Genomic DNA, 25,992 nt, shown 5'->3' with positions numbered 1-25,992 from the left:
AATTAGCCGGAATAATCGTTTGTATCCATATATGCCAAGTGTCCGTAGCAAAGCAATATTTCGATAGTCATCGTGTTGAAATTCTGTACATAAAAACAAGTTTGGCCTTTAACTCCCATCATAAACATATCGTTCAAACGAATGTTTAGCTATAACTAAATTTAGCCTGTAATTGTATTGTATTCACAACGTTTAACGAAATCATATTGGTTTTAATCTCTCAAAACTCCCCGCCCCAACCTCCAAGGAATGGAAATAGCTTTAACGGTAGTAAGCTGTACAATACCCTGATTCCACATTTGTTTCTCTTGATGTTTAATATTTATATCATTATGTTCTTTGAATATTCATTATTGTGAACATCAACAACAAATGAACGTCAGGGCGGCCCTTCCAATCTCAAATTAACATGGATGATCGAAATACTCCTACAACCTCACTCTGACTATCCTGACCGTAATCCACATTCTTCATCCTACGGTAACTTTGTTATAATCAAAAGTTAGTTGTGTTCTTCTCCCGTGCGATTTAAACTTTATTCTTTTAGAGGGCGCTCGTACCATTTATTCACGGAGATATGGAAACTGTGCGGCGATCAATGCTGATATTGTTAAGGTCAGAGCACAGAAATGGTTTCAGTTTGAATGCAAAATATTTTAAGAGCATTTTTTAGATTGAATGCTAGTCTGTAACGTGGGACTATTTCGTTTTAGGCTAAATATAATATTATTTGTAAATTTAAATCAAATAATTCGGTTGATTTTGATAAATATGTTATTCGCTCCAGGACAACCGTAGCAAAGTTGTTCTTTAAAATTGTTATTCTTAATTCAAACAAACAGTAAATTAAAGTTTGGATGTTTCCAGTTCAGCTTTAGTTCTTCAAAGGATTTAATCTAGAAAAAATATCTCTGGTCTGACGACAGATTACAAGCTTTATGTACTTTATAAATTGCTCTCATTAACCGACTCAAAACAATATACCTTATTTGACTGTCTGCAATATAATTGTCAATAATCTGAAGATTGTGGTAACGTTCTTGGTAAGTCGTAATACGGTTGCTTTATGGTTTACAAAGAGCGGAACACTTTCTTTTCACCACTGATGTGTAAAGTAACGTTTTCTTAAGAGTAACTTCAGGTTAATTAAGATATCAGTACACGATGTAATAATGCATGCAGATATAATGCTTGTAAATAAAGCAGTAAAATCTTACACTAAATTTGTTTCAGATAACACAAATGTATTTTATCCTGTATCATTAGTTCAAACAGTTTATTTCATATCAGCAGGTGTACGGTCACAGCCACATGGTTAGATAGGTTGATAATATTATCATAGGAGTTAACCTTACATGACTTGGCTAGGAAGACGAAAAAAAATGTTACAAATAAGCACAAAAGTACAATTTAAAGCGTCCTTAAATGTTAAATTATTTCCACTCATAATCTAACCAAACAATATCGGGTTTTAACATCTTTCCGGTCACAGAAGCCTTTCACACCCATGCCGTTCCTGTCTCACCCTCGTAATGGATCAACTAACTTTTTGCGTTAGAATTTCTTCTTGTTAAACAATTTTTCCCGCCAACTCCCAAAAGAGGGGTAAAAATATACTTCACATACGTCAACATTGTTTTATTTTTGTTTATAGTAAGATATTGAAGCGAATGTAGCCCAGTACTGCAGATACATAATAGAACTTAACCACAGCAATATACCCCCCCCCCAATTCCCCTTCCCTCCACTTTTATCTTCCCGTGAAATGTATGTGGTGCTGCATATCTTACACACCAACAGTTGATCATGACGTCATATATGCTAATGATTCAAAATCCCCAACCCCAAGGGCGGCGGAACCGGGGGGTACAGGGGGCACGTGATCCCCCTACTTTTCCTCAGGATAAAAATGTGCCCTTTTTCTACCTAAAAAATTGTACTCTTGATCACCTTATTAGGTCAGCGATGGTGGTTTTATTAAATACTGACGTAAAATAATATCATCCAGTTTTCCAGTCAAATGTTCTCATTATACATTCAAATACTCCTTATCGTCGTGCAAATAGAGAGAGCCTTTCGTGTTGTCAATCTTGAACTTTGATGTGTGATCTGTTGTATTTATTTATTAATTTAATGAATATTATAAGTACGTTGACTAATTAAACACGTAAACAAATAACTAGGAACAATCATCACCCTATCACTGAACTTTTCATCAATCTGACACTAACGCTTGCTTAGGATGAATTGCCACAATATATCAGCTTGCGGCATACCATAATGTGCGCTGTTAACGAGAAGATATATCTCTTGCACTTCAGTCACAGCATGAAGGATAACATAAGCCATTTACTCAGTCATAGAAATAAAACGATACAGAATCATACATTAAATTGTGAGACACAAAATATTTTGCTTTTGAATTACAGATAAAAAAAAACAAGTCTTTGGAGTAGCTAAACAGTTCTAAACAGATTCTAGTTTGGTTTGAATGAAATCAAATTATATTTGAACTTACGTAACTAGGCTAGAATCATATACCCAGTTATACTCATAAATCTACCGGTTTCACTCAAATTCTGTCGAAGGTCATCTGAGGTCAGGCGGGACCAACACTTGTTTCTAGAAAAGTTTGGGATGAACTTGAAGAGAAAGTTTAAATTTACGGCACATAGAGCGATAGCGACACTTTTATCAGGAAAAGAAGAATGTCTTCTCGACCACAACTATACCAGCCTCACCTGTTTTGAGAGTAACTGTTTAGCCATAACCTTCTGTGTGACCTTGATGCAAGATATAACAGAGTAAGAGGTTGAAATTACAAGTTAGTACATAGACTACATGTTACATAAAACTGTTGACAATATTTATCTGATTAGTTTTCTTTTATTGCTTCCATTGATATTACAACATCAATATATATCAATAATTCCATTATTAGTTTCTATGATATGAACTAATGATATAGAAACATATAAATGGGATGAATCGGTTGTAATTGTATCACAATGAGAGACCAGGATCGCCTCAAAGGGAACAAGTGTGTTTGGTTTTAATACTTGTGTACAAACATTTGTACAAGCATATATAAATACGAAAGATACCAAGAACAATTACAAAATAAAGGGATAATTATATCCTTGGAAATATGTAATATCATAAACAGATGCCGCAACGCAGTGATTTCTTCCATATTTATGTGTTAATCTGTGTTTGTAGTTATGTTAATATAGCCTATTAAATTTTGCGTGACAGGGCTTGGGTTATATTGGTAAACTTTATAGCTTCATAATATCCGATTGGGTTAAAGCAAATATGACAAAAACTGAATTACAATGAAGAGATTATGAATATTCATAAATCATCAATCAGCATCATTAAGTAGCAATAAAAGTCACGTGTTCCTATTGTCTTCAAAGAAACATCATTTCCGATCATAATTATGGAACAAAGAACTGGATTAAAAAAAATGTTTAATTTGATTTTGAGTATCACAATCAATGGTATAACGGTAGACAGCTAGTGATTGTTATTATGATAACATTTAACAATATTCTTCTAGTATTCACTGGAGTACGCGTGAGTAATATCTAAGATTAATTCATAACAAAGAAATAGGAGGAACGAAAGAAAACAAGTAAATCTTGAAAGAAAGTAAAATCAATAAATGAATGAAGTAGAATGCAATGTAACAATGAATGACTAAATATAACAATAATTAGAGCAAGTATTAGATATAGTCTTAGAATTATTCTAAATCGAAGGAAAATATCGGAGAATATAGATAATAAAGATCTGAAACACAATGAAACCAGTATAATGATTAATAAGGCGCATTACAATAACAATGAAAGAATAAAATGAAGAGTATATACAATACAGAGCCGATCTTTGTATTTAAGGATTACTTGTCAGCTTGTCAGCCAAAATTATGTAACGCTAAAACAATAACTGTTTTAAGTTCTGCTTATATACCATATAAAACAAGACTGTACATGAAGCAATTAATAAAGGCAAATTGTAATATTTCAAAACTTATTCAAATCTACGAGTATTGTATAGAAACGGTATCTTCAAGTTCAAATGTAATTTTTCTCAAATGCGTAAAGTGACCTAAAGTGACTTGCTTGTCGATAGCTAACCTATCACATAATATTAAAATAATCGATAGCTTACCTACCATGTAATATTAAAATGATCGATAGCTTACCTATAACATAATATTACAATGATCGATAGCTTACCTATCACATATTATAAAAATGATCGAAAACTTACCTATCACATAATATTAAAATGATCGATAGCTTACTTATCACATTGTATTAAAATGATCGATAGCTTACAAATCACATTAAATTAAAATGATCAGGCGCGTATCCAGGATTTTCTAACCCGGGGGGCGCGAATTACTATCTAAGCGGAGCGCCACCATCGGTTGGCGCGGAGCGTACAAGAAAATTTCTGGTTTTGATACCCCCCCCCCCCCCAGATCACCGGAAATGGCACTTCTCGGGCTTAAAAATGACCAACCATATGTACACTTTTGCCTGAGAACCAAGTATTTCCCAAAAGTTTTTTTTTTCCATCCATAACCTTTTTGAAGATTGTCACCAGTCACACATCATGTTCGACCTCAATGCATGTCCTATGGATCATTGCTTTTGTAGGTGATTCTACGTCACGGCCCACAATATCCAAAAGCCCCACTTTTCAAGGTTTTAAGCCGATTATTTGTTGAGAATTTGAAAATTCACATTTCTCGCGAATAAAATCACTTCAAAACATACCCATAATGTTGCACAAAATTCAATCTATGGACAAGCAATATAGAAAAACCTCCTCCAACCCTTAACAGACAGGTCAAAATTGCACGAGTAGAGGAAAGTATGATGAAGAATGTTGGTCAGGAAATTTTCGAAAATTCAGACACAGTTAATTTATTGGTGTAGAAATATTAAAACCTCTTATAATGGTTATTATAAAACTTCGTTAAAGGAAATGAAAAATAGCAGATATTTCCGATATCAGGTATATCGAAACCGAACACTACACACATAGGCGTAGGTCCCGTAGGAGGCGGGGGCTGCAGCCCCCCCCCCCCCGCAAAAGAAAAATAAATAGCAATATATAGCTTAAAAATTATCTCCTTGGTAATTAAATTAAAGTTCTAAGCTTGGCCGACATTACTACTGTAAAAGAGAGTTTTGACATAAATTGATCTGTATGCTTCTCCATCTACATAAGACATTTGGTTGTTTACATTAGCATCTGCCGGTATACTGTGCAACTTTCACGGACCGTGCGGTACACGATGCCATGCAATGTAATGACCGATGCTTGCTTATATGATATTGGCATCGATGTGTTGAACGCGCGCGAGGCGCGCGAGGCGCGCGAAAAATTTTGGCTTTTTTTTCGGGCAAGTCATTACAGCCCCCAAATCCAATTGGGCTCTTACGCCTTTGACTACACACATAGACAGTTTTTGAGGCCGTTCATCGTGGAACATGCATTTCAATGCTCACTGATATGATGTTATATCTGCTTTTTACTTTACAAATTCGAACAGGCGTGTAGCGAGTAATTGCCAAGGGAGGGGCGAAGCCTGTAGGCAAACTATCTAAGCGAAGCGCCACCATGAGTTGGCGCGAAGCGTACAATAAAAAATTTTGCCGAAAATGCCTCCCAGATCGCTGGAAATGACACTTCCCAGGCCTTGTAAGTTGCATCTAAGCATTGTCTATTTTGAAATTACTAGCGATGTTTTAAAGAAAATTTGCTCGGGGGGGGGGCGGTCGCCCCCTTCCCGAAATGCGTCATGTTCCCCGACGACTCGGTCGAGTTCAAGACCAGCCACAGTTGGTTCCATATAGCACAATTGTACAATTGTTTAAGGCGTCCACACACACACACGCGTTATGATAGACCATATATAATATTTATATAGATACATTAGTGAGAGAGGAAAAATGGAAACGTCAAAAATGGAGTTGTCGGTGTAAGGGGTAGGGTGAGGCGCACACCCCCTCCGTAATCCTTGATCTGTCACTGGCTACCCTGTGTATATAATAGGGATCAGCGCTTTAACTATGACTGTTCCTCTTTCTCTTCCCGAGGTCTTGGCTATCTTCTACTCCCTCCTTTTCTCCTTTTTCTCTTTTTTTTTTCTTTTTCTTTTCCCTTCCTTCCTCTCCTCCTTTTCTTTTTTCCCCCCTCCTTTTCCCTTTTTTCTTCTCTTTTTTTTTCTCTCCTCTTTTCCTTACCCGGGGGGCGCGCGCCCCCAACGCCCCCCCCTGGATACGCACCTGATGATCGATAGCTTACCTAGCACATTATACTAAAATGATCGATAGCTTTCCTATTATATAATATTAAAATGATCGGTAACTTACCTATCACATAATATAAAAATGATCAATAGCTTACATATCACATACTATTAACATGATCGATAGTTTACCTATCACATAATATTAACATGATCGTTGGGTTTGATTCTCCGTTAATCTCACAAACAAGTTTAAAAGATGCAGTAAAATAAAAACTTGAAGGAAATTTTAAAAACGAAGATTAAACACAGAGAGTATACAATTGTCTTAAATGTTAACTTAATGTATAGAACATTATCAGCGTTATTATCTTATTCGATCTTGATAAATTATGAGTGCTCACGTGATTGTATTGTCTTAAAGGTAAGGCATTATTTATGACTTTAATAACACGGAAGGTAAATGAAGACGATAAAATATCAACAAGAGTCCAACGGTCACTATAGTTACTTGATTATTGGAATATCAAAGTGTTTTACGTCATCACCCAATACTGTATCATAATATTTATGCCCACATGTACCAGCTATTAACCAACAACAGTATTCCAAGTTTGGATACAACCTGATGTACTTGAAGGTTCTGGAGTTATTGCAATATAAAATGTTGGCCATTCCCAAATATTAGGCCCAATAAAACTTTGCGCTTAAACGTTCCCAAAAATATTGTGGTCCACTAGATCGGGCCCAGGAGTGCATAACCTCATTAATATTCATAAAGTCAGTGCTAACAAATAGGGCTTACCTTCTTTACTAAAATATTTCTACATTTAGCAAGTATGAGAAATATCCATCACTCCGTTGTTGAGTTATCGCGGACCCAAGCATGTGTCACAGAAGCACGCACAGACACACGACTTCAATATCGCATAGGTTCCCTTTGCCCTCGATAAAGGGGGAGTCTAATTTTTCTTTTTCAAAATTGGTATGTACTAAACTATGTATCGTCATTGTCACATACCCTAAAACAAAGTTGGGATCTTTTCTATAACCCAAAGTCAAACCAAGGTAGTGAAAAATGAAAAAATAACATTTTGCTGTCAGTGACATCACACTTGACATCATCTGATATCACACCTGCTATGACATCACACCTGTTTGCTTCACTTTTGTTACAAACTTGTTAAGGTTATCGACTTTACAGTCTCTTTTGAGTCAAAACGTAAAGAACACTTCAACAGACAGTTTTCAAAATGTAGCAAAAATTTAAAGTAAGCAAATGAAAAATAACAATATGAGTTCCATTAAAAGCGCTAACAATAATGGAGACATGTCTATATGATTAATTTCTGCAGTAACGTTATAAATATAATATTGACGTCATTTCATCATACCTGGAGAGATTGAACTAACTGCGCATGATCAAAGCGCCCTTAACTTGACTGCTATTTTTGAAGAGTTAGCGTTAACACTAAATATAAACTTTTGTATGTTTGTTTGTCGGTGAACTATTTTGAGCGTTCATGTTATATTCTCCGTGCGCTGATGGGATCAGTTAATACAACAAATAGGATATTCCGTAAAATTGATACTAAACTAACTTATTAAAATGATGATTTGAAACAAACAGATCATATCAATTAAAACAATTATAAAGCGAGGCTTAAAATAATAAAAATACAATAATAAAATGAAAGTATTGATATAGATGAAGTTATTGAAGTCTCAGTTACGTAATATACAGAATACACATTTGTTATTTTAAATCAGATGATATGACGTCATCTTATTGTCTTCATGTTAAGAACGATAATTTATAGGAACAGAAGAAATGAAGAAATGCAGACATAGAACAAACATGTCACAGATATTAATTAATATCACATATAAGTTCTTGTAGAACGATTTTAATAACACAATGGTATTGTAGATAACCAATGAATGGTATTTAGTCTTAACGTTGACACAATTAATGTGGCTCTACTCTTGATAGATTTAAGACATTACGTAACCGATACGTCACAGATTACATCAAAAATTATTAAAAGTTAGAACGAAGAAAAGTTTAATCATGAACTCCTAGTTACCGAGTGTATGTGGATACAGTATGTAGAGATTTAAACCAAAGCATTTCAAACATGTCTGCGTAGTACTGAGTAGTGGGGTGTTTTTTGTGGGGGGGGGTGGGGGTGGAAGGTAGAGATATGGGTCTGGAATTGGGATGAATCATAACATTACATACACTTGGACCAATGAAGGATGCTGTGCCCTGCACACGAGGAGTGCGTGGATGGCGAGAGCAGGTCCAGCAATATCTGATCAGGGACACACGAGTAGGTGAACAAACCTTTCTCTTCATTTACGCAAGAAACGACGACTTTGGTACATATTAGGAAACAATACAATTAAAAAAACTACGGCACATTACCGTTTAATTCCCATTCTACAAATTAACGTTCTGATGGTGGTGCAAACAACTACTATAACATCTACTTGGTCACCAATGTGATGGGTACGTCAGCTAACCCCTCCAACACCCCACCCCACCCGCCCCTCCACATACACACAAAGAGTAAGATTGGGATTGTGTTTCTTCCCTCTCTCAATAGTTGACATCCAAGAAAATAAAGTCTCCTTTACTGATGACGTAGTGGGTGATGGATGACGTCATTAGTAGTTTATTTGGCTCTTATTATTTTGAATTTGGCTTGAAGAGCAAACGAATTTAGAGTTAGAAAAGATAAATATATATGTACAGTAATGTGGGTAATAAATCGTAAGAAATGACTAGTTGTACATTTTACAATAAAATACTAAGTAGCCTGTATGATCATGTAAGATATAGAATCTTTGATGGAGTTCTTAACAGTTTACAAACCCAATCTCTTGATAGAATAGAGAAGGAATCCACTAAACAACACATCCCTTCTCCGAAAAGTAAAATAAACGCTAGCAATGAAATTCAAATTATGTATGCTACCTGTGGTAAATCCGCCTTATGCTGGGTGGGTAATACATCTTAATTAATAGTGGACGAGTTTTTCATAATTAATCATTCTTTTTAAGATGTACTTCGAAATTTCGTTGTTTTAAAAGTCGTTGTTTTAAATGTTATCGAGTTAAATTCAAAAGACATAAATAGTAAATTTGTTGATTGTTTCTCCGACTTGGTAATCAGTGACGTCACCATACTATTTCAGTTGGTGGCGAAGATAATCTCTGACTCTTAATAAGAGATATATAATGTACAGTGAACTCATTACGAGCGTTAGATATACATCAGAATAAGAAATGGTCATAGGATAACATTTTTGTCCTCATCACTTACCCATCTAGTCCCCCGAACGACAGTAATGTTAACAAAACCTAACAAATTACATTTGTACACTTTAGCGCACAAAACTTATTATAGTTGAACATGTAGTATATTAAAGGATGGCTTTAAGCACAACATTAACATTGTTATGTTGTAGACCACTGGCTTTCAGTCTAGGTTGCTTTTACTATAACATTTTGAGACATGCTACTTTAGGCAGCTGATTTGATCAGTACAGGTAACTGGACTTTATGATATAATACGGAGACAGTTATGTCAGTTCATCAAATACAACACAAACTCAAAGGGATGAGAAGACTTGTATGGCCTCAAATAACATGTAAACGTTGAAGTACAAATTCTACACGGACAAATGTTGTTGAAATCATCTAACTATGCTCTGGCGTAAAAACGAAATTAAAAAAACTTTGATTTTGTTGAGTTATTCAAATGTATAAATCACATTATTGACATGAATATTTAGGCCTGTACTAAGGGGCTGACGTCATCATCAATTTAGCATTAAAGGAGTATTCCAGACATTTATCTTACCAAACCAGAAAAGCTGAAGAAACATTAATAACACTCCCTTTTTCGAACTATAACATTTAAAGCCTGAAATTCCGAATAAAGTAATCATTTAAAACAAAATGTAAATGGAACAGTTATCTTTCAAATTTCACTTCTTAATTGTATATGGAATTATTAATATTATTGTACAACATTATCTCTCTACAAGATCCATTCACAATGAATGTAAAAGTTACAATGTTCATCAAGTCACCATGCCGTTGTCTTGAGAATATAGGCATTTGATGACGTCACAATCCTACAAGACTAGTTACATGTGTATTTTACTGTAGCTCTATCTTGCGCTATTTGTAGTATTTGGAAGATATTAACAGTTTACAACCTAAACTCTTTCTTAGATCCTTTCTCACTGAAATTACTGCCATCGTTTTGAGGATTGAGTGAATGACGTCACAGTACTGCTGCTGATTGGCGACGCCAGTATTGAGCTGTAATATAAAGATGAAATGTATATATATATATATAGGTACATTTGTTACATAAATAATAAGTCGAGCAAAATTCTTATCAGTAAAACAATGGGGAAGTTATACCTAGACAACCCCCCCCCCGGCCCCGACACGGGAAACAAGCTAATGACCGGTATGAAGTTGCCCTCTTTGAGCACATAATTCATGGCGGCGCCCTCTCCAATGCCCTTGTTGTTCTCGTAGGTAGGTCTACACATGAATTGCACATTAACATTCTTCTAAACTTCAACGAAGGAATTCACTTTCTATGTGTGTATACTTTGCTCCCCTAATTATTGATGTTATGTAAAAGGAGATAATTTGTTACACAAGACGAATTTGGAGGAAACAAATGGAACAAGATAATGCTCTTTAACATGTTTGTGTTTTAGAAAACAGTATCGTGACCCGCTGACCTTGACATTCCTTCTGTCTGTTAATTCATGAACCTGTATTTCATTTCTCCCCTTCCTGATCCCACATCACATATTTTTAATATTCCATTTTACTACTTCCCTTATTAGTTCACAGATGCAAAACAGCTGACGAACCATGACCTTGCTCAGATTTAACCTTTTTTTACTTCCACATATTCTATTATTTTCTGTGTGTCGTCAATGGAGTGAAGTCACCATATCGTCGTTTCGTTAGTAAACTTTCAAATGTTTACTGACAGTTTTTGTCACTGTTAGTATTGAAGGAGGACTCACGATAATCTCTCTCTTTTTTCGATAAAATTAATAACATAATGAGGAAGGGTGGAATCATACTAATCGCTTTAATAACCGTTTTAGTAATAACTCTTCTTTTAGCAGATACATAAATGTATCTTTTGGAAGTTATGGCCTTCTTACGCCTAAGCAGCGGAGAGGAAGGTTGTGTACATCTATCATTATTGCAATAATGAACAGATACTCTTATTTCTGTTAATGGAAGGAAATTATAACTCATCTTCATACATTTAATCAGGGATCAGCTTGGTTGTTAATAAATATAATAAAACCAATAACAGTTGAAGCACATAAATATTAGTGACCAGATAAGATTGGAAAATTACAGATATAAGAATAAAAAATGTGGTTAATAATGGAGATTTATTTTAATATATTAAGATTTTACAACATAAAGTAGCAGACAATCACTGTTAAAAAAATACAATTATAAAAACTAAGGTGAGGAAAATATTCAGCTGTATTGAATTACAGTTAATTGCGCCTTGCCCGGTTGAAGTCCGCCAGGCTTTCCTGATAACTCCTCTCATCGAATCCCTAAACAGGAGGGAAAGTATAAGTAATGAATATGTATAAGATAACACAGAAACTTAGACAATGCAATATTTTGAAATATTGTAAGTATTCATTATATTCAGCCATATAAGAAGTGTTATTTCAAAGATAATGGATTCATTTTACAACAAACTTAATTTTACTTCTTGTTAAATTCAGTTTGAATGTTTTCAAATGCATCGACTATTAATGTCCTGTTTATTATTATTCAGTTATCATTTTAGGGATTTACAACGAGAACATCCTGTGAATATTTTAGTGCTGAATATGATATACACATGAAAGCTAAATCCATGAAACCATGGTCACTAATGCTGTGGTCGTTTTAATTCTATGCTTGAAGGGACCAATTTGTGAAGGTTTGATTCTATAAAGTTAGACTGTTTGATCGAAATAGTGACGATAAGTATATAAGTAACAACAACGAATAGTAAATGTCAACAAATATTGACTCATAGCACAAAGATATATTCCTCTCCCAATGTATAAAAGTGATTTATGTGTAAAACAGGATTACTGTACAAGAATCAGTTCACTCATCTCCACACCCCATCCTCTTCCCTGCTGGTAACAATAAATGACCTATTCAGGGGATTTCTCCTTCATATCACTATGACTCAATCAATATAACCCAATGCACTATCACAATATTACCTAGTGAAATGTTCCGTCGTGTTTTAACACCAAACCGATTCACACAGAGATTACAGTAACTACTGTTAAACTAAAAGTTTATTTCCAGAGTAAAAACTGGATCGTGCTGATAAATCTGATAAATTGGTAGCATTTGCTATTACGATTTCAGTAAGAACTGAGGATATGTGTCATCCTAACAAATAAACTTGATTTGTTGGGATTACACATATCCTGAGTTCTGACTGTAATCCTCATAGAACATGCTACCGATTTATAGCACGATCCAATTTTAGTGTGGTACAAATGATTTACAGTATTTACTGTGTTCTCTGTTCATATCGGGTGTAACACTGGTCTCGTCAACTGGGGTCGCCATTTTTATATGAGCTGCAGGGCCTAACATTCTACTCTTTATGAAGTCCGACAATTCATTCTAACTTTGATAATATCGTTACATAACTTATATTCATGTCACTCACCCTTCCGTTTAGTCTTTTTTTGGAAGGTTAACTGAGCTTGATATATTCATTTGGTAGATAAATGTTCAGCTGTTTGAAACCCATTGGATCATATGTTTTGTATAAATGTGAAATGACCATGCTAGACCGGGGTCTGCTCTCATGTTTTGTAATGGTGTAACTTGTGTTATCATTAGTAGCTTTTACTTTCAGTGGAGGAATATTAACAATTAAGACTTTAATTATTAATACATATTATGGTGTTAAATACACCGTCGTCTTGTTTCTTTCTTTGTATCTGCTAGCTTTACCTTGTTCTCCAAAACTATACTTTTATCAAGGATAAGTCATTTAGATTTGAGGTAGATGGTGATATAAAAACCAATCTAGATAACTCGGTTCATTGTCCAAGGTTAGAGATGGGGGAATGTAGGGTGGGGGAGGGTAGGGGAAGGCGTAAGACTCATACCGATGTTCATTGGTACTGAAAGTGCTGCACTGTGTGTTCACACGGTGTAAGAGCACGCTTAAAGACCCTTGTCAGAGGCATTGTTGGACCCGTAAAGTCGTAAAACTCATGCAATGGCTTTTTTAATGTACTCCCGGGACCCCAATGCGAAAGTAGTTCCTATCAATGTTTTGTAAACAATTCTTCGCGATCATAATACACACACATCATCTTCCGCAGCATACGGGCCTGTGTGGTGACCATAGTACCAATGTCTGTAAGCCTGTCAGTTTGCAGATACTAGGCCTATAGTAACAGTTATGCCTGACCCCTCGACTTCATCTAGCTCGATTTTATTTGACAGAGAAATTGGTGAAACTGAATAAAAGACCACGATTTTTTTTGTTTTTAGTAAAGAGAACCGATTACTAATATTCATGTTTATATCTTACACAATGTGTTTGGCCAAAGAGGATCAAACTCAAAACCATTGAAAACAGGAAATTGAAAGCCAGATTCCTTTCTTATAAGACTTGGATAATTTCTTACACATGTGTTAGGTTTGTCAACAGAAAAGTAAAACCAGCTAGCAAGCTAGTGACAGCGCCTACCACACACTAAACATAAAAATTATGCTGATGTGTTTGTTGTGGGAAAATGTATGACGTAATCCCTCAGATGTACGTGATCCCTGAGATACTGAAATATTAACTTTTTATATTTTTTCTAGTTTCCTTATATTTGGTATCGCAACAGCTTGGTATGCTTACATTCCACAGGGAATGGTTTCTACCCCGAGTTAGTCATTTTATGCCACAGAGGACGCCCTCGTATCACGATGAATAATAATGATGCTATAACCCAACGGATTCCCTCACAACCCAGTAAATCGTCTTGCTCCTAGACTCACTCATACTGAGTATAGACTTCTAGAGTTAGCCCTCACGTGTGAAGAGAAAATTACTATGATAACAGTGTTGAATGTTCACCTAACATATTATTGAAATTGAAGAGATAACTCTGGTCCGCTCTGTTGGTACTCTAATTATACCAACAAAGCGGACCAGGTTATATCTTCAATTTCAATAATCAATATCTTACTGATTACCGATTATGTGGTTACTTATATACGAAGATGCGTCCTCATCCATTCTCCACCCGCCCTTAGTCCCAGAGAATGATTCTAGAATTAAATATCAAATAACACCGGAGAATATGAGCGATTTGAGTATAGACTTCTAAAGTAAGCCCTTATTTGTAAAGAGAAAATTAATGTCATAACACTGTTGAATGTTCACCTAACATTATGTTTTTAATGTAACAATAAAGGTTACTTGGTAAGGTGTTATTGTTAGTTCTTGTCATAATCAATAACGTGTGAAAATTTATTTCGCGAAAAAATGAACGAAGAAAGGATTTAATATAATAAATCTAAAAATGTTTTTTTTTTTTATACTTTTCGAATTATTATCTGCACATCAGCAGAGTGAAAAAAAATAATCATGAAGCATATGGTTAGGGGTGGGGGTGGTGGGTGTGTGGTTTTGAACGCTAACATTTTTAAGGCGATATTCCAACTTTGTGTTAGTGAGTTGTTGGCTTGTAACGCTCCATAACATCTGACTAAACCTTGTAGTATTTAAAAGTCTATCCGTTTCTTTGTTTAGCATTTCTTTGACTGTGTGTGCGGAAGGAAGATTATTTAGACCTCATCTAAACTTGACATTGAGAACAGTGCTATCATCATTACGAGATATACAATTGTAACTGGCCTATCTAAATTCCCTGTTCCATACACGTCAATCTTTTCCCCCTGATGAGAAACAAAGTACAATATTCGTTTGTCTTATTTCTTTGTTCCAAATTAATTAATACCTCTTTCATTGGTACTAAATTATCGTTACTAATTAACAGGAACATGAATCTAAGTCTCTCTTACCTCTTCTCCTGGTAGATTGCCATCTTTGTCAGAGACCTGAAAGGAAAAAGAAATATTATCTTCATGAGAATTTGAAATAGAATTTCAGGAAAATATAATATGGCGAAGCAAAAAATATACAAGTTTAGAATGATATATCTTCAGAAATATTACAGTAAACTATTCCTGGCAGGTAAACGCACATCTACATTGAACACCCTAAAGTCAATAAAGGAGACAGACTCGTCAATGTAAGATGCACGGACTTAATAACGAATATAAAAATCAGCTTTATAGGGAAGACATAGTTAGCTTTAAAGCCGTCATCAAACACTGAGTGACGTCATTAAACACTGAGTGACGTCATAATGAGGAACTTCTCACGAGAAGGGAAAAGAGGGCAGTATTCAAAGATGGACACCAGAACATCGTGGTTGATCGATGTAATGGCAAAAATAAAGCATAATATTGGTTAGCCCACAGAGCATCATACCCCCACATCCCCACACCCTCCTCCTGCGTCTTAGATATTATGTTTCTATCGTTTTGTTGATCGTGTAAAGATATCCATCAACTTTTGGGAAAATCAGTTGTGTGATGAACACATACAGTAAGAGACGCAAGGGTAGAATTAAATTTGAATACAAAAATCATGAAATATAATAAAACCTGCACAGATATCTTTCTAAATTTAACCTGGTTGTGCATTTTGATTGGAAGTTTTTAAATGCGCACATAATCAGTTTTCCAATAGTTGACTCTTTCTGTTCAACGTTAGGTAAGGAGCATTTAGACCAGGAAGCGACGGTCTGTAAATTAAGTAATATTTAGAGTGGGTTTAAGTAACCGATACTCCCTGCGTGTCTGTTATACTAGTATAGACAGAAACCGCGTGTACTCGACATGGCTGTGTCTCAATGTATTAGCTGGACTTGGTTTGGGTTGCTCATATACTCTATAGAACGCTGTCCGGACTCGAGAGTACCATACTCGAACCATACTCAGAATTGGCTCGGAATAAGAAATAGTTGGACTCAACTACATCTGAGTGTTTCTTATACTACACCATGCAGACATATAGAATGGTTCTGATGGAAAGAGTACTAATAACAATATGAACCATGTGAGGATACAAGGCCCGGATGTTGCATTATATTGTCGTCAGCACTTGAATATTATTATGAAGAAACAATAGTTAATTTGCCGGGTGGTAATTTTACAAAATCAACCACATTACCAAGTACTTTGAACCCCCCCCCCCTTACCCCTATCCTCCCACTGAGACCCAAGCTCCTTAGAGATACTAATTTGTATTAATGTTGTTTAGCAGTTATTCAAATGACGAAAGGAATAATACAAATATTTTAAAACCACTATTAGTTCAGATTCACCGTTGACTTTTGTTTGTATCATAATGCTGCTGCTAACTCATACTACTGTATGTAGAGGATGGTAAAAAAAAAGACGTTTCCAGGGATGTGCCCAGGATTTCATGAGTGCCGGATCGCCGTCCTGTGGGAGGGGTCTAAGGGGAAGGGGGTGCCCCTCCCCTTTGAGAAATTTGAAATTCGAATTTTGAAGGTGCTCATATGCCAAATGCTGGCACTTGTGTAGCTTTTTAAGAACATACACATGTACTAGTTTTGCTAACTATTTTTTTTTTAGTGAAATATATTACGTACCTGGTAAAGGTTATTAGTTTGTTTCAAAGAGATTTTACAAAGGACCGATTGAGAGCCGTAAGTAATGTTTCTCGCATGCGTAATTGATGCATTATAAGTCTGTATGATTTTGGCATAGACTAAGCCCAATTTATGTTGAATATATTGTTAGGAATGTCGAGATTTTATAGTGCTGGACGGGATTCACGATTTTTAAAACAGTGCTGGGCGGTAATTTTTAGTGCTGGACGGGGCAGCCCAGTGCCGCCCAGCGTGAGCACATCCCTGCGTTTCTTAAAAATGAAATAAAAGCCTTAAATTGAATATTTTAGTTAAACTTTTAAGTAATCACCTCTCCCTTAATTTTTCTAGTATGTTTTAAGGTACATCAAGGTGATTCAAACTAGCTAACCAAAAATCCATTTGTTTCTTAGTTTCACGTTAAACCCAGAAACGTCCTTTTATATATAAGCCTGCTTGGACTATGCACATTCATATCAGTCACGTATATATACATGAATATAAAACAATCAAGAAATATAATCAATATGGATCCCTCAAATCCCATTACAGCTCAAACTACTAGAGCCGAGTCACATTTAATGATTGTTGTATTGCTGCGTGCAGTGACGTCAGACGTAAATATTCTAGAGATGAAATTATCCAACCATATTTTCACCAATAAAACATTTTTGACTAAAACGGTGTGGAAGAGAAACACTGGAACCACGATGGATTAATTTTGCTTTATATGTTTTATCTGTCTGAATATTCTCTATTATAAAATTGAGAATGTTCATTGATTGACAAGAAAATAACTTTCATAAGGAGAGCACATAGGGATCTACATGCAAAGAAAGAAGGACAACAATAATTAGGAAATAGGACGAAAGTGCTGGATTACGAGGGTGGAAGGGAGACTTCATTTATATTCATTTATTTGTACCAACCTCGTCACACGGTTTCTAACGTATATGTTGTATTGTACGATATATTTACATCCTGGAGAGTAACTCCTCGTCGTTGGACAATTGCAGATTTATCTTTAAATATAATTGTCGTTACTTTAGTATGGGGGCCTAGCCCCCCCCCCCCCCCCCCCATTAGAATCTCTAAACAAGTTGTTTTCACCTTGACGTAATATGCAGCTTTATTTAATGGAATACCAACTTCTCCTAACACCGGAGAAAACGAAGAAAATGAGCATAACCAGTGAAAACCAGGGAGCCCGATACAAAGACAAATATGCAAGGGCAGCTACAGTAAGCTACAAGTTCGGCTAAACTGAATGTCGTTACGACTGTTGTATGTGCCATGATGAACATTTTCCCCGAATTTTTTTTCAAGAACGGTGCAACATGATTGACAACATTTTACGGTTTCATATTTATTGTACATCGAGGTTGTGACGTAAAAGCGGGATATGTTTAGTGCAGAGTCATTTAGGTGAAGACATTATTTGATTAAGATATTGGATTTCTACTACAGCTAAGTTTTGTTTCAGAAGAATAATACTAATGTTTCACGAGGATTTATAGTGGTATGTTGGAAACGTTAAGCAGCGTCGGTTCTGTCAATTATGTTGCTTCAAAGTGATACACGCTACTAGTGTTCTACTAAATTTTGGATGATATGTTTAGTTGTTAATGTTCATACTAATGCTCGTGATTTACTTACTGACTTTTATCTCAAAATATATTTTAAAGATATGTGTTTCTGCTCACATCCAGATTTTTATAACTTTGTTTCTACGTTTGGAATAAACGTGGTACAGGAGTTAACGTGAGTTGTTCCTCTATTATTGGCGCCCTCAACTCTACACCCAGTCATAGACACTAACAATAAGTAATGCATGAGGCTGGAAGGTACAGGTGTGGCAATCAACTATCCTTCTACACTTGAAGATAATTATCAAGAAAAAATAAACAATTAGCGGATGACAACTTATGAATATTTAAATCAGATTATCAGTTACCGACTATACCGTAGTTGTACAAATTCCACTCCAATCCCCCCCCCCCCTCCCCACATCCAACCCGGATCCTGACTCCTTCAAAATCGTCTAATGTATGTATTTTTGTGTCTGTTTAAAAACACGCGGGAAATGATGAATATTTGTCTTATATTCATATTTTATCAATTCATTGCATATGTTTTGATTGCCATGGTATCCGTACAAGATAACAACGAAACGGGTTAGTAGAGCTACACATATATACTATAGAGTTTATTTTTGTTTTCTAATTTATTCTCATTTTACACGAATACAATATTCCTACCCCCCCTCCCCGGAACCCTTGCAATGCCAGTAATTAAAGTAGCTCCTCTTCTCTTCATATATACAAACAATGACAAGCATTACCATTCAGAAGAATATACCAGAGTTTATTGGTTTAAAAAAAAAACCCAGACCAGTCCTTTCATTATATTTAAGCCTGCTTAGACACACACACTTATGCCAGTCACGTATACACTAATCTGGATAACTCTAATAATTTAAGCAAGTGATCCTTCAAGCTTACTAAGCAACACAGTTAATTTATTAGCAAGATTTAATACAATAGAAAAATACCATAATGAATATTTCTAGCATCTGTATTTTGTGTTGTTTTTGCTACAATCTGCTGGTAACAAACTTGGCCGTTAAATGAAAGATAAGGACCTTGAAAACATAATGTTACTTTATTTCACCAAAATCACACCATGAAAGATGAGAGTAGGCAGAGATATTAAAGGTTTGGAAACAAACAAATAAAAACTGACAATAAATTTGTGGGACAATGTATTGTCTGAATCTGATTAAACGATAAATACCTCACTAGTACAGTATAAGTAGCAGTCATTTGATTGTTACAACATATTGAGATCTCTTAATTAGTTGCACAGCTATCCAGTTATGTGTTAATATTATATGGATTGGTCAACGTTATAACCTATTACGTATCATGCAGCTTTATTTAATGTTATTAAAACGTTTACGCAGTGACTTAATTCTCAACATTATTTTATATAAACAGTACGAAAGTATAGAAATCAACTTAACATAAGTTTTTAGAGTCAAATTCCACATACTGTACATCTGTTCCTATTACTAACTTCCAAATTTTCCCCATCACCATCCTGTTTGACCAATTCGCAAAGTACAATAGAAATGGTTAAATGTAACTTGATAAGTAATTACCTGAACCAAGACCAACAATTTAAAGTAACATATCTGTTAGTGTTAAAATGATGCATGGAATACCCACGTCTCACACCATCAGAAACAACTAAAAACCTAAACATGACCATGGCCAGTTAAAACCAGGGAGCTGCTACAGTAAGATACATGGTCAGTTAAACGGACTGTTACGACTGTTGTTATGTGTTATGACGAACAATTCGCAAAAATTACTAGAACAGACCTGTTCAATATGATTTATAACATTCTATGGTTTCATCTCAGAATAAACGTTGATTTTTTTTAGATGCAAATTCACAAAATTAGGATATTGATAAAACGGCATGTGTCAAAACGATTGCACAATATATAGCAAACCTGTCCAAAAGTCAACCTTAGCTATATCTATATGTTTGAAATATCAAACTGACATGGAAATTGTATATAATATAGAACTGATGAGATTCATTTAGACCATGTTCGCACGCAAGATTCCATCCGCTCTTTCCACAACCCCCCCCCACCCCTTGAGAGAAGGAGCGGGAAGGTATCTGAAAGTTCCTTCTTTACGTCAGAACTTCTAATATTACCAGCAACACGTAAACTTCACAGATAATGTGTCACTGTATTGATTTATTTACACTCACTGAAAACAGTGATAGGGCAGCATAGCGCAAACAAGCTGACCAGACTTGCATTACTAGCAATAGCTGAATGAAAGGTGATCAAACTCCTACCTGCCATTGACCGGTTTGTAGATTTAGACGACGACCCTCGTCACTGAAGTTATCATACCAAACTGATGAAAAACATAAAAGAGAGATATGATAATGATAAGTGCATACTTAAACTTTGTTGGTCGGGAATCATAAACATTATATTCCCGAGATTTGTGTTGGCTCTTGATGATAACTTCATATTAGCTGAGTAATCAATCTGGTTGATTCCTTAATTTTGATCGTATTAGTTTGATATCATTATCATATCAGTAATATAGCTGATCAGTCTACAAACCTTATATCTCAGTAAGATTATCGATCAGTTTACTATCATTATCATCTCGAATACGTCAGGAATACGTTATGAGAGTGTCAGAAAATGAAGTCCAAATATCGACGGTTTAGAATATTCTAAATAATGCACAAACTGACTTTGACTTCGACTTCATCGTCTCTGAATCTCTCTCTAAGCTGTTATCACGAGATACGTTAGTAGCTATTATACACACGTCTGTCAAAAATATAGTAAAGCATTTAATTGATGGGGCAAACGTGTTGTTTACACTAACTACTTTTGAGATTGATCAATGATGACACCATCAGCAGTGACGTCACTCCACCATTAGCAATGAGAATCTCGATGTGTCCTTTAAACACAGAACAATTAAAGAGCGTACACTGTGTACGAGTCTGAGAAATAATGTTGAGGGTGGAGATAGAGAGGTTTGTATGTATTTACATTACTATTAATTAATTTAAATACTGAATTTAGGTAGAATCTTATTATAGATGTGCTATTGTACAGAGAAATGAAACATTTGATTGCTCGTGATGTTTGTAAAGCTACCCGGTTATCAAGATATTTAGCTTTATATAACAACGCATTAGTGATGTCATCAAATACCATGAAAACTAATAATTTAAATATTGATGATAGAAAAAGATTAAATGTATTTATAATTACTTAATTGAGTTAAATTACGGAGCTACAAGACTGGACAAATCATCTGTAACTAACTGCACGTCCATAGTTACACTGTTATGATTCACTTACATTACTTGTGACGTTATGACAAATGCTCGTTTCCATTAAACTCAAGAAATACGTAAATATTTTGAATAACCATGATAATTCCTTTTTCATCAGAGACTACCATAGCCTGCAGCATAGTTGCATCCATGATAATTTGCATGATCCAAGCGGAGGATGAAATATTTCTCTTGAGCATTAGTTTTATTTAATGAGTAAAAACAGTCTAGGTCTGAGTCGGGTACCCGAGTACCCGACTTAACATTCGTGTACCCGAATCGAAAACACACAAAACGGGTACCCGTTTTTTGAGAGGGGTGCGCGTAATTGCTACGCGATTGCTTTCATGATTTCACGCTTTGATTAATCAAGACACGCGAATACGGAAGATTAATTCAATGAAATAACTTTCTTGTAAATGTAGATGGCTGTTCTAATTGCTTTATTTCTAGTTTTAGCCATTCGTAATGGTTCTATTTCCTGTGTGGATAAAATCATTCAACACTGAAAACGAAAATATTATACCGGTAAAAACTAATCAAGATTGAAATATTTAATCCATCGCAACAGCAGCTGTGTACGTACAATACTATAATACCTCTTCAAAACATAGCACATGCCTTCCAAACAATTGCCGATTTCCAGGTAATTAAAAGTTAACAAGGCTAAGCTTTGTATGTGTGTGTGTAAGAAACCCGATGTGATTTTTCCCATTGAATTAATGTGGTATAGGCTAGCATGTGGTCCAAGATAGCAGTTATAATGAAAGTATTCCATGGATAGTTTAGTTCCAGCTAACTGCCAACAATTTGAGCAAATAAGCAGAAGGTTAAGGTAGATTTCCCCATTGACTTAGGCTGGTTGTTGACTACCATGTGGTCAAAGATAACAGCAATAACGAAAGTACTCCGTGAATATTTTAGTGCCGGCTAACTGCGACACAATTTGAGCGAATAAAAAGATGGTTTGGCTAGATATCCATGTTGACTCTTTGTGATTTAAGGCTACCATGTGGTCGGAGATTTGTGGGGATTTAACGCAAACATAGTTTGTCGAGTGCACGTGTCTTTGTTGTCAGCAAGCAGCTAGCTCTGGTAGTCCATAGCAAGTGCTTTCCTCTCATAGCTATAGCTACTGTATACGTTCGTGCATGCGTAAATATTGGAATTCTCAAAATTGCTATATTTTTTCATTCATTTGTTAATAGAAGGAAAGACCGTCAAGGACATTTACGGGATGTTATAAGATGGATTATAGACGGGATAACAAAACAAAAATAATTGCGGCTTTTTACTAAACGTTTATTCCAAATGCGATCGTTTAGCGATGGTCGCTACACGGTCACAGCCATAATGTATGTTTAATTCAAGTTGAGAGCTGAAAATTATAACGGGAAATCCCGTCTTCCCAACTTTTGACATGCAGGATTTGAAATCATATTGTGGGAATCTCGCAATCCCGCGGCTAATGCGAACCTTGGATTGTAGTAACAGAAACATTCGCAAGTATTTTTTGGCAAGGTGTTTTTTTTTTCATGTCCATTTTGCATATTTATTATACATCAAAGGATGACAACTCAGTTGTTCATAACAACAGGAGTATCGCTTGAAAACGTATATTTCAGAGATATAATGTAAGGTGGCATAGTGATCTGCCATGTATGTACATTTATATTGTGTTTGACTAGTGACGTATATACCATTGCAGTAATACGCACATGTACTGTAGCTATTTAGTAAAATCACCCATCCCCAACCCCACCCCCCCAAAAAAAGAGATACCATAACAACCAAGAGTAAATAGCACATGAGCAAGGAAGTATTTTTACCTGCCCTACTGCACCCGACCACTTTCGCCTGTATTCGTTTTTTTCTTAGTAACACATTCGTTTGGCTTTAACTCACTTAAAAGACTACAATGAATCCTATAACGTCTTCATTTTTTTAGACGTATGTAGACAAGATGGTGGACCATACAGTTGAAAACATTAAAAAAAAAACATTACTGATCTTTTCTTGTATTTAAGCGTTGACCGATGAATAAAACTACTTGAAGTGTATCTGAATCCCTCTCTTAACTACTACTTGCAAGATTAGTGGTTACTCTAATACTTATTTTTTCTTTATGACAGTTTAGCATCTCAGCGAAAATCAAACAAAAATATTAAGTTAAAACTTCGACAGATAACACGCGTTAAATGGAATAAAGTATACATCGTTATCTCATTAATTATATAATATCGATGTAACACTATAACGAATCGATATACAACATGTATATTGATGACTTCAAAATTAAAGTAGTACTCATCTAATAAGCATAGAGCCTGTTTTATGAACATTTCGCTTTGTATGCAGATTTACAGACCAAAACTGTAAATTAGCTATTTTTCTTTGATAATTTAATGTTATTAAAGGGTGTGATGCGAAGCCCCAGGAAGCTGCAGAATTTTTAGATAGGGTTGTCAGGAAGAAGCTCAACCTCAACATTTTACAGAACGTTTCTGAGAGCTCAAGCGGGGTCGAGGGGCTTTCTCTGGAATATATTTCAAGCCCTGGTTGGTTCCACGAGGGAATCCCCTGACGTTTTTGTGTTTGGTGATATCCCTTGTTCTCTCGTAGCGAGTTTAAGCACTAAAACACGAAACAGATGTAATAAATAAATTATAGTTATCTATAATGTATTCCAAGCAGGATGGTGGGGATCCGCTGGACTTAAGCTGCACCCTTTGAAGATATTTTTCGTTCTCCTGACGAAATTTTGAAACACAGAAATCTATCTATGAGAAGAACTCAATTTAGTATCGTTATGCCCCATTCGGGGGGGGGGGGGAGGGGGTCAGGGAGGCAAAGCCTTTGTGAGTAGTTTCATTCTTTTAGCCAAATATTATCCAAATCTGTGGAAACATAGACGTAAGGGAGTACACTCTAAAAAATAAACGGGTAGTTCTACACTGTTGTCAGGTATTTTAACACATGGATTGTTATTAAACACTGGAAAAGTGTATAATAAACATCCACAATGTAGTTATACCATCACAAAGTGTAAACATAACCATTGCCTTGGCCATTACCCGATTAACGTGTACATATACCCCGAGGTAAAGCCGGTTTGTGTATTTCTGATCTTTGTGGGTAAATTTACATACTGTGCGTGTAATAAGACACAATGATTTATGTACATTTACACATTTACAGTGCTTATTTTACACTCACTTTTCAAAAAAGTACCCTTTTTAACCAATAGGGTAATTTTACCCACATAACATGTACTTTGCACGAATAATGTATACCTTAGTAACAAGGTGTAAAATAACCCTTCTTAGTATGTTGTTTTAAATCAAAAAGGGTATAACACCAACAACACTTATTTTGAAGTATCGTAAGAGGGTAGAATCACACAAGATAAGAGCTATTTATACACTTCATGTGGTTGTATTTGTTCTATACACTTGTGATTAGTTTAAAATGCCACCCTGGGGGAATAATCACCCAGTATTTATGTACTGAAGTATAAATTTACTCGTTCATGGGTTAATATATATCACTACCAGTATTTTCGGGTCTTAGCCCGTCATTATTTGTATGCACCCTATAGTACCCTACATGTACATTTTGGAACACAGAGCTGCCCCGGCGACTATAGGCCCAATTTCTAAAGTCCCAACAACCAATGCAAATTACTGTCAAAAGGAATTGGGGCGACAATAGGCCAGCTGTTTAGCTTGACATTTATTTATTAATAGCCTATATCGTGTTATAAATATACGGCAAACTGTACAGATATATGGAGTATCCCCGAATTTCCCCGTGGAAATGTCTGCATGGTTATTAGTAAAATAATAACTGTTTCTTATGTGGGGGTGAGAGGATATGAATGGAGTCGTAGGATAGCCCTATATGAAGTTTCGTGAAAGTTTAATAAGGCAAGACTAACTAATACAGTCAAAATAGCAAATGATCCTGAGGTAATGAACAGATAAGGAGCGGCGCCCAACCTATAAATACCAACACCTGATTAAGGGGTGCAGACAATTATCTATAAGATCT

At 35.5% G+C, this 25,992-nt stretch overlaps 2 protein-coding genes across 8 annotated transcripts in view; one reads left to right on the top strand and one right to left on the bottom strand.

Moving 5' to 3' along the window:
* The window catches only part of LOC139970030 (uncharacterized), a 407,172-nt gene that overhangs the window by 129,517 nt on the left and 251,663 nt on the right, over positions 1 to 25,992 (bottom strand). For 5 of the 6 annotated variants that reach the window (XM_071975588.1, XM_071975587.1, XM_071975589.1 and 2 more), the window contains 4 exons: positions 20,932 to 20,993; positions 15,395 to 15,430; positions 11,831 to 11,895; positions 1,259 to 10,606 (listed from right to left, as the gene is read on the bottom strand). In XM_071975588.1, the coding sequence (XP_071831689.1) occupies positions 11,833 to 11,895; positions 15,395 to 15,430; positions 20,932 to 20,993 (161 nt within the window). In that variant the 3' untranslated portion in view covers positions 1,259 to 10,606; positions 11,831 to 11,832. Of the gene's footprint in view, positions 1 to 1,258; positions 10,607 to 11,830; positions 11,896 to 15,394; positions 15,431 to 20,931; positions 20,994 to 25,992 lie in introns of those variants that run through there. The other variant, XM_071975586.1, reaches the window with a different exon arrangement.
* The window catches only part of LOC139970086 (uncharacterized), a 343,535-nt gene that overhangs the window by 93,304 nt on the left and 224,239 nt on the right, over positions 1 to 25,992 (top strand). The window lies entirely within an intron of this gene.

This window comes from Apostichopus japonicus, chromosome 7 (assembly GCF_037975245.1).
Source record: "Apostichopus japonicus isolate 1M-3 chromosome 7, ASM3797524v1, whole genome shotgun sequence".
Taxonomy (NCBI): Eukaryota; Metazoa; Echinodermata; class Holothuroidea; order Aspidochirotida; family Stichopodidae; genus Apostichopus; species Apostichopus japonicus.
The sequence above is the reverse complement of the archived record's forward strand: the minus strand, read 5'-3'. Positions and strand labels throughout refer to the sequence as shown.